The sequence below is a fragment of the Microtus pennsylvanicus genome, chromosome 19, assembly GCF_037038515.1.
Source record: "Microtus pennsylvanicus isolate mMicPen1 chromosome 19, mMicPen1.hap1, whole genome shotgun sequence".
NCBI lineage: Eukaryota > Metazoa > Chordata > Mammalia > Rodentia > Cricetidae > Microtus > Microtus pennsylvanicus.
Genome location: NC_134597.1, coordinates 12782048 through 12790883, shown reverse-complemented (window position 1 = coordinate 12790883; position 8836 = coordinate 12782048). Strand labels below are relative to the sequence as shown.

The window sequence follows — 8836 nt, the reverse complement described above, 5'->3', positions numbered from 1 at the left end:
CAGCATTTATTTTGTTTTCTTTCAGTAACTGCTAGCCATTTCCTATAAAATCTAAAACCAAACTTCCCGGCCAGCCTCCTGGGTCTAGACACCAAACTGGCTGGCCTAACCCTAATTCCACAAGGTGAAAACACCTCATGTCTCCTACCACACTCGCAGCCACTACCATTAACTTTGCCTCCTACATGGCTACCACCCACGTCCAAGTCAGCGTTTTCTTCCACCTGGACCTCTGTAGTAGCCTCCTAAGTTCATCGATTCTCCTGGCTCCCACATGTCAATTTCCTCAGCACTTACCAGATGCGCCACTACCGCTCCCATGAAAACAATCCTCAAGCTTTAGGTATTCCACAGTTTCAATCTTCTTTCAAGTTAACAAAATATCCAGACTCTAAAATTGTACAATCACTATCTTGGCATGACTGAATTTTTGGAGGAATTTCATGTTTCACATGCCAATTTAAAAGGTTGTATATATTTTCAAAAATATATTCTAGATTCCAGAACAGAAAAATACAAAATAATTGGCTGCCATGGATATAAACCCATGTTAGTTCAATTCATATAACTTAGCAAATTTAAAAACTAGAACAGAAAATTAACGTTATCAGTTCATTTTCCTTAGAAATCCTGATGCCCCAACTTAAAGACTAAAGAAAAAATTAGCCAAAACTGTGACAATGTCATATATTTGCAATGCTTTTGAAGCCCAACAGTAATTTTAAAAAGAAATTAAACATGCTCTCATTGAATTTTTAAAAATCTATACAATTCAAGCTAATGAAATATTTTATTATACATAGTAAAAGTGTTTTTTTTTTAAAAAAAAAACATTTTCAGGCCCAGATGTCTGCAGGAGTACATGAGGAATGGATTCCACTCGAGTGTAAGCAGCAAACTTCTGAATGAAACCACAAATCCACCAACTCCTCATAGCAAATGCTAACATTCACCAAGGCTTGAACTCCTGTGGCGTCAGTGGATATATTGTAAAGGATCACAAACATGCTCATGATGCATAGGAAGATGGAGAACCAAAGATGCAGCTGCACACCATGTGGACGCCCAAATTTCCTAACTTACAACTTGTTAAGAAGGACAATATACAAAGAAAGTATGTTAAAATAGTGTGTATGATTCACTGGCAAATGACGTTTTTACTCAAATAAATACCAAATTTTGCCATTTTAATGTCACAATGAAATTCAGTTTCAATCCAAGGGGAGGGAGAATCAACTGAGACATGGTCATGAGTTCAGGATTATATATATATTACAATCTGCCTTATAATACACTTGTGGCTTTGTGATAAAAATAACTCAGGGACATATGGAATTCAAGCTAATTTGCATAACTGTCACAAGAAAAAAAAGCATTAAATGCATTTCTGAAATAAGTATTCTCATTTAATTTCAGAATCTCAAAACAGCAACAGACCTTGGCCTTGTTTTAAAAAAGTTTAGTTAGACACTAAGCTAGCTAAATAACCTTACATCGAAGGTTTTAACATAACAGGTATAGAAAACGCTTTCCTTCTAATCTCAATCTGACATACGTGGAAGAGGTGAAAGGAAAAGGTAGACAATTTCTTTAGCAGCATATATGGCTAAGTCCATCAACCACCTTAACTAGAGTGTCCGTTACTGACCCCACTAAAAATACCTGGGCTAACATCAAAAGCTGCCCCTTTCATAAGCCAAAGACAATTCAGGGTCCTGGTAAATAAAATACTTTTGAAATATTTCAAAACCCTTTAAACATAACCCAGAGGAATCACCTCTTCACTGTAAGGAAGGAGGAACAGAGTAAAGGACTCACGCTAAACTCATTTCCAACTCTCTGAACAAAAGCAATGAAAACAATGGCGGATTAGCTAAGCTCTGTGCTCTAACCAAACTAGTCAATTACAGTGATTTAAGTGGCAACAGCCCATCTGACTGGGCAGCCTGACAGTTCAGAATACTTTTCGCAATAATTGTTTTTTTTAACGTAAAGACACTAAAACAATCTGGTCATGCAACTTTCATTTATGCATTCTGCATCTCTTTGCCAATCTTGTAGCTAAGGATCTTGTTCCAGTCGATCTTAGTACGTGTAACTGGCAACTGTCGACGTAAGGCTTTGAAGGTAGTGTCCGACATCGTCTGGTAATTCTCACTGATGGCAGTCTACAAAAAACAAAACCCCAAAAAACAAAAAACCAGCAGTCAGACATTTAAAGCAAACCAAAGAAGCAACGTCTTACACCATAGAGTGTTCTCAGAATAATATTAAGCAGTCCATTTCACTGTCTAACAATGAATTAAAAACCCCAACATGGATGGACTTAAAAGCTGTTTTAAAGTAGCTATTGAATTTCAGAACCAGCCCTCAGTAAACACAGATACTTTTGATAATCATACCTGGTATTCATTTTCTGCAGCTTCTACAATCTTTATAAATTCTTTTGCTGTCTGCACCTCATTCTGAAACAAAGAAAACGAAAATAAACACTGAACCACTGTTATTTTTAATTTATTTGTTTTCCTTCACTGCTGGTCTTAACAGGAATTCGTGGATGTTAGGCAAGCATTCTACCTGCCACTAACCCACTATTTTTAAAGCCATGTTTAAGCTATTTAATAAATAGTGCAGATGAAGATTCTAACAAGCAAGGAAGATAACAATGTGGCTGGAGAGATGGCTCAGAGCTTAAAAGCTCTTGTGGCAGTCAGGCATGGTGGTACACATCTTTAATCCCAGCACTAGGAGGCAAAGGTGAACAGTTCTCTATAAATTCGAGGTCAGCCTGATCTACCTGGTGACAGAGCTACATAGTGAGGCCCTGTTTAAAAAATAAGAATAACAATAAAAAGAGGTCTTGTTACATAATCAGGAACACCAGAGTTCTGGTCATAGAAATGAAGTCACAAGCTGGTTGTCCTACAAACATCCTCAATTCCAGCTCTAACTAAGGGAGCAACACACTCTTCTGGAGTCCACACTCCCATGTACATATACCTTCATGCAGATACAGGCAGGCAGAGATACATTCAAATACACACATACACATTTAAAAAAGAAGATTATAAAATTGATTATACTCTATGTCCAAGGAGAACCAGGCAAAAATATTTTTAAAGGTCACAGAATACTAGTCTCAGTATTTAATTAAGTAACGTTTTAATAATATACAAAAGAAAAATCCAATTACAATGATATAGATTACTAGTTAATCATGTTTGCCTAAATATTTGTGTAATATTTACCATTACTTTTAAAACCCTAACAATTAGTAAGAGCATATTTTAAATCTGAAGTACATTTACTCTAAATATTTTCAAAACAAATTTTATCATGCAATATATGGTTGTGCTTGTTTTCCTAACAGTGACACAAAGCAGGCTTGAAGGACAATGGAAATGACCCTCTTGGTTACAATCAACAGCTTATGAAACCAGCAACTGAATCTGGAGGATTCTACTACTGGTTTAAAAAAGAAAGGGTGAAGAGAGGGGATTAAGATTCTTATCTCTTAAAATGGAGACACAAAGTTCATAGAAAGATTAACTACTTAAATCCTTTAAGATTATTAATTATCTGGAAGCTCTCTGTTAAACACAAACAAACAAAAGCACATACCAATATTCCCTCTATTAAGTGTCAATCCAAATGGGCCTGTCAATCAACCAACAGAAAAACCTTGAAGAAAAGCTCTGTTCTAAAGGCTTTAGAACTCCTATGATGTCTACCCACAATCTAAGTCAGCACAACTGTCTATTGCCATCGTCCGTTCTTACCTCTCCAGGGTAAGCCATGTCAGTCTCTCTTCCAGAGAATCCTCTACTTTGCTCTGGAGTACACTATCCTATGTCTCACTAGCTGACTGGAGTCCAGACAAAAATTCAGGTGGTAATGAAGTATCAATAAATATCTATGTTTTTAAATGAAGTATTACTGTCAAATTCTCTAATATAGTAATATGTGAATATGATGTATATATTTGTATACATGTACTTTATAACAATGAAAAATCTTAAAACCTCTTAAACACTTAGAACTACAAGGCAAGTCATGTCTGATTACTATGACTAATTCATGTAACACTAGCCTATGAGTTTTGCCCAAGTTTTTTTTGGGGAGTGGGTTAGAGATGAGGGTTTCTTTGTATTGCCCTGTCTGTCCTGGAACTCACTCTCTTGACCAAGCTGGTCTTGAACTCACTGAGATTCACCTGCCTCTGCCTCCCAAATGCTGGGATTAGAGGCATGCGCCACCACAGCCTGACTAGTTTTTGCACAAATCTTACAATGAATTTTTCCATAACATCAAACCACCTAACGATGTAGCATGTATCTTTGTTATCAAACTCCCCAATGATGTAGCATGTCTTTGTTTTTTGATCAATATTACAAATGATAATTGCAAATGGCAATTCTCCCAACTTCAAGGAAATAATATTTCTTTGGAGTATAGATAAGTTGCTATGACTGGTAAAGTTTATAAAAGTATCAGCATTAAAAGTAGAAACTACCTAAACAATAAGAAAAAAAACAAACAAAAAACAAAAGGAGTTAGGTCTGGTAACCACACCAGCAATCCCAACACAAGGTAGGCTGAGACAGGAGAATTTGGAGATAGAGGATAGTTCGGAATACACAAGAACCGTTATCAACAGATAACAGATTTTTCTTCTCTGATAGCACCTGGCCTAAAAGAATCATAAATGGATTTTTAAAGCTAATGCTTCTGTAAAATACATACTTACACTACACTGGTACTTTAGTATACAAACACAAGTGTCTAAAGAAAAATGTCACTGTTAGTATCTTAGAAGTGAAAAAAATTCAGTAAGAAAATAGATGCAGTCAATTAAATAACAGTAAAAGAACTCTAGGGAGAAATAAAAAAACAAATGCAAAAACTCTTCAATTTGAAGGAACTTAAAACATATAGTATGGTTTCAAAGTTAGGTATAGGATCATGTACTTATCTCCATGACCTTGGTTTAGGCAGTTGTTTAAAAATAAATAGTTACTATAACAAAACCCACAAATGATAGAAGAGAAAATGAATACAGTAAGACTCAAGTTTTGTTTTGCAAATGACTCTGTAAGTTGAAAAGACTAAACACAGAAAAGTGAAAACATTTATAAATTACCTGCTCCCAGACACACATCTAGAATATACATAAAACTTGCAACTCAATAGCCAAAGCAGAAATAAGCATTTAAGAAATTGGCGCCGGGCGATGGTGGCTCACGCCTTTAATCCCAGCACTCGGGAGGCAGAGGCAGGCGGATCTCTGTGAGTTCGAGACCAGCCTGGTCTACAGAGCTAGTTCCAGGACAGGCTCCAAAGCTACAGAGAAACCCTGTCTCGAAAAACCCAAAAAAAAAAAAAAGAAAAAAAAAAGAAATTGGCAATAGGGGCTGTTGTGGGATATTTGTACACAGTGTGAAAATGCATTGCTATGAAGCAAGTCTAAGCTAAGGCCAAGAGTTCATAATTAGTAAGTCTCCATGGGTCATTTGGGAGCTGGCTGGTTGGACAGAGAAAGACTTGATACAACTGACACCCAACAAGGGGCATGCATTTCCACATAAGACCCGAGAAAGTTTTAAAAAAGAGTTCTAGCCAGATAGTGGTGGCACACACCTTTAATCCCAGCACTCAGGACACAGAGACAGGTGGATCTCTGTGAGAGTTTGAGGCTAGTCTTATCTAAGAAGCGAGTTTCAGGACAGGCTCCAAAGCTACAGAAATTCTCCCTTTAAAAAAGTTCTAAACACACAAAGTAAAATGCAACTTCCTAGTCCTGCAGTCTCTCATGAGGGCCATGGCAGAAAAATGTGTCTCCTGATAATAGGCAGTAAAACAGGCTCAAATAGAAAAAAATCTGCAGTTTAACAATGTGCGTAGGCTTAAGAAAAAAAGAAAAAGGGTACAGACAGTCAAAAAATAAATAGTTCAAAACTAATAAAGTTTTAAAGAAAGAATAAATTAAAAAGAAAAGAGAACAAGAATAAGCCACATAAGGATGGAAATACTCTAACATAGCAAGTTTGGACTGTATATGGTGCTCTGTTGATTCTGAATGTTTCAAATGCTAATGAACAGAGAATGGCAGCTGCTGAGAGACAATGGGTTGTGGAAGGAACTGCTGAATTAAATCAGCTTACATACTTTAGGGATTCCCTGGCTTCAAAATGGAAGTCAGATAACATGCTGCATTGGGGGAAAGGTTATAACTTTGTTTATATAGGAAAAGAAAAAGTTATGGTTCTCTTCAAAATTAGTAAAGATCAAATTTCATTGTAAGAGACACCCTGAGGATCTTGGTTGCAGACATGAGGGAAAATACCAAGAAAGACTGGTGCTGGGTAAGATGATCCCTCATCATGGAAACAGCTGAGACTAGATGATACATGATAAATCTTGTTGATTTTAGAATCCTCATGACTTATTATTACATGCCATCCTATCATACAGCATGGATAGAGGTTTGGTTATACAATCCAAATGGACTTATAAAGTTGACAGATGCCTTGTGCCTGCTCAAACATAGAACAACAACAAAAATCATCCTTAGCTGACTAGTGCACACCACACATTTCATACTAGTGTTAATGGCAGATATGTACGTTACCTTTAAAAGCTTGTATATTTTCAGAAAGAAAAAAAGGACCAAACACCAATAAAGACAAATTGCTCACGTGATTCACCTTCTCAAAATGCCTCTCTTGAAGTTTCCTCAGAGTTCTGCATCCAGAACATTGCAAAGCTGCTAGCTGAGAATGGTCCAGCATTACAGACTACTCTAGCCAGGGCTTCAGATAAACCCACCACATAGAGACTGGACAAATGACACAGCTAGCTTTCCCAGCACTTATCATTACCCCCAAACAATAGGAAGCAGTCTACAGAACACAATGTCCACATTCCCAAGAGGTAGGGTGAGCGGTTTATGGCCATTCAGTGGATTAAGGATAATTGCCATTATTTGGGGGGGGGGGGGAGCTGGTTACAAGTTGCTATTCATCATGGTCAGAAAAAGAAAAAGAACTAAACAAAGGAGATCAGATCCAGGGATCTCTTCCTGAAGGGAAAAATGGGAAATATTGATAGGAATGATGGAATAAAAGGGTGGATTGTTGAGTCTGAGTCTACTTTCGAACATCCACTTTTGAATAACACTGTATATTGATACAAATTTGTATATATATTTGTATATATATGTTTCTACTCTTGTTTAAGGTACTGTACCTATGCAGTTCATTTCAAAATGTAATGTAAATTTCTACTCCTTAAACGCTATTTAGGAAAATTAAGCTTAGTAGTTTAGTCATCTATTACAATCAAATTTATTTTTTTGAATAAATTTATTAGATATGTGTTCAAGGTCATCCAGAGATGTATTTTAGATAGATGGCCTTCAAACACTTCAGAGACCTTATGAATACAACATTTAAGATGTCTTAATAACAGAAGGCTTTTCACGACAGTGAGACACATCTGTTCCCTGGAAACACCAATCTATTTCAAAAAAAAAAAAAAAAGATGATGGGCATTGAAGAACCTCCATATGGAGTTTGTTTTTATTGTGGCAAAGTTAGCCAATGGGCAAGAAACTGCCCTTGCCTCAACTGCTGATGGCATGCTGTCCAAATTGGACAAGCAGGACACAAAAGAAGGCAACTACCAAACTTTGCCAAGACAAGGTAGGACAGTTCTTCAAAATTCCTGCTTCACAGCAAAATCTGTCAGATATTCTATCCCTGTAGGCCAAAGATGGATGCCCCAATGCTGCAGAGGAACCTTGGGTGACTGTCCAGACAGTCAGTTGTTTCTGTCACTTCTATAGTTTTGGAAATGTTTGCTCTGCACTTCCTGTTTACTCAGGTAATATATCCTTTCCAGGTCTCTGATGCAGTTGAAGAGGAGATAGTTAAAGTAACAGTTTTCTTTGTTACCAAATTCAGAAAAGAGCCGGGCGGTGCCTTTAATCCCAGCACTCGGGAGGCAGAGGCAGGCAGATCTCTGTGAGTTCGAGACCAGGCTGGTCTACAAGAACTAGTTCCAGGACAGGCTCCAAAACCACAGAGAAACCCTGTCTTGAAAAAACACCAAAAAAAAAAAAAACCACCAAAAATCAGAAAAGAAACTTACATAAGAGATGTAAAGTTTATAGGGCTGACACACATAAAAGCTTAAGTTGTTTTTTTTTTGTGTTGGTATTGTAAGTTAGGGCAACTTATAATAAAATGTAAATTAGGTACAAAACTTGGATTGACTGATAGAATAGATAACACTGACATTGTAAATGAACTTCTTACTTGACAAATGTCCTTATTGTGTATAATTTTACCATATTAGAGTTAAAACTTTAACTTTTTATTTAGACAAAAAATGGGAGAAACTGTTGTGGGATATTTGTACACTTTGAAAATATATTGCTACGATTGATTTAATAAGAAGCTGAATGGTAGCCAATAGCTAGCTAGGCAGGAGGTATAGGTAGAACTTCAGACATAGAGCGAGGAAATAGGAGGAGATAACAGAGGTGCAGGGAAATACTAAGGAGACACAGAGGGAGTCAGACATACAGAATGAAAGAAAGGTAAAAGGCTATGAGGCAAAAACATAGAATAATATAAATGGGTTAAATTATAAGAAAGAGCTAGTGGGACAAGTGTAAGTTAAGGCCAAGCTTTTATAATTAATAAGTTTCTATTAATTATAGAAATTATTTGGGAGTTTGCTCGTGGGACAGAGAAAGACTCTTTACAAGGACCTAAAGAAATGGCTCTGCTCCGCTATCCAGAGGACATGGATTCTAGTCCCAGCACACATATGG

General features: G+C 36.8%; 1 protein-coding gene across 1 annotated transcript in view; it reads right to left on the bottom strand.

Moving 5' to 3' along the window:
• Positions 1 to 673: 673 nt before the first annotated feature.
• The window catches only part of Capza2 (capping actin protein of muscle Z-line subunit alpha 2), a 40035-nt gene continuing 31872 nt past the window's right edge, over positions 674 to 8836 (bottom strand). Inside the window, exons 9-10 of the mRNA XM_075953956.1 lie at positions 2403 to 2465; positions 674 to 2168 (exon numbers count right to left, since the gene is read on the bottom strand). Of these exons, the coding sequence (XP_075810071.1) occupies positions 2028 to 2168; positions 2403 to 2465 (204 nt within the window). The 3' untranslated portion in view covers positions 674 to 2027. The remainder of the gene's footprint in view (positions 2169 to 2402; positions 2466 to 8836) is intronic.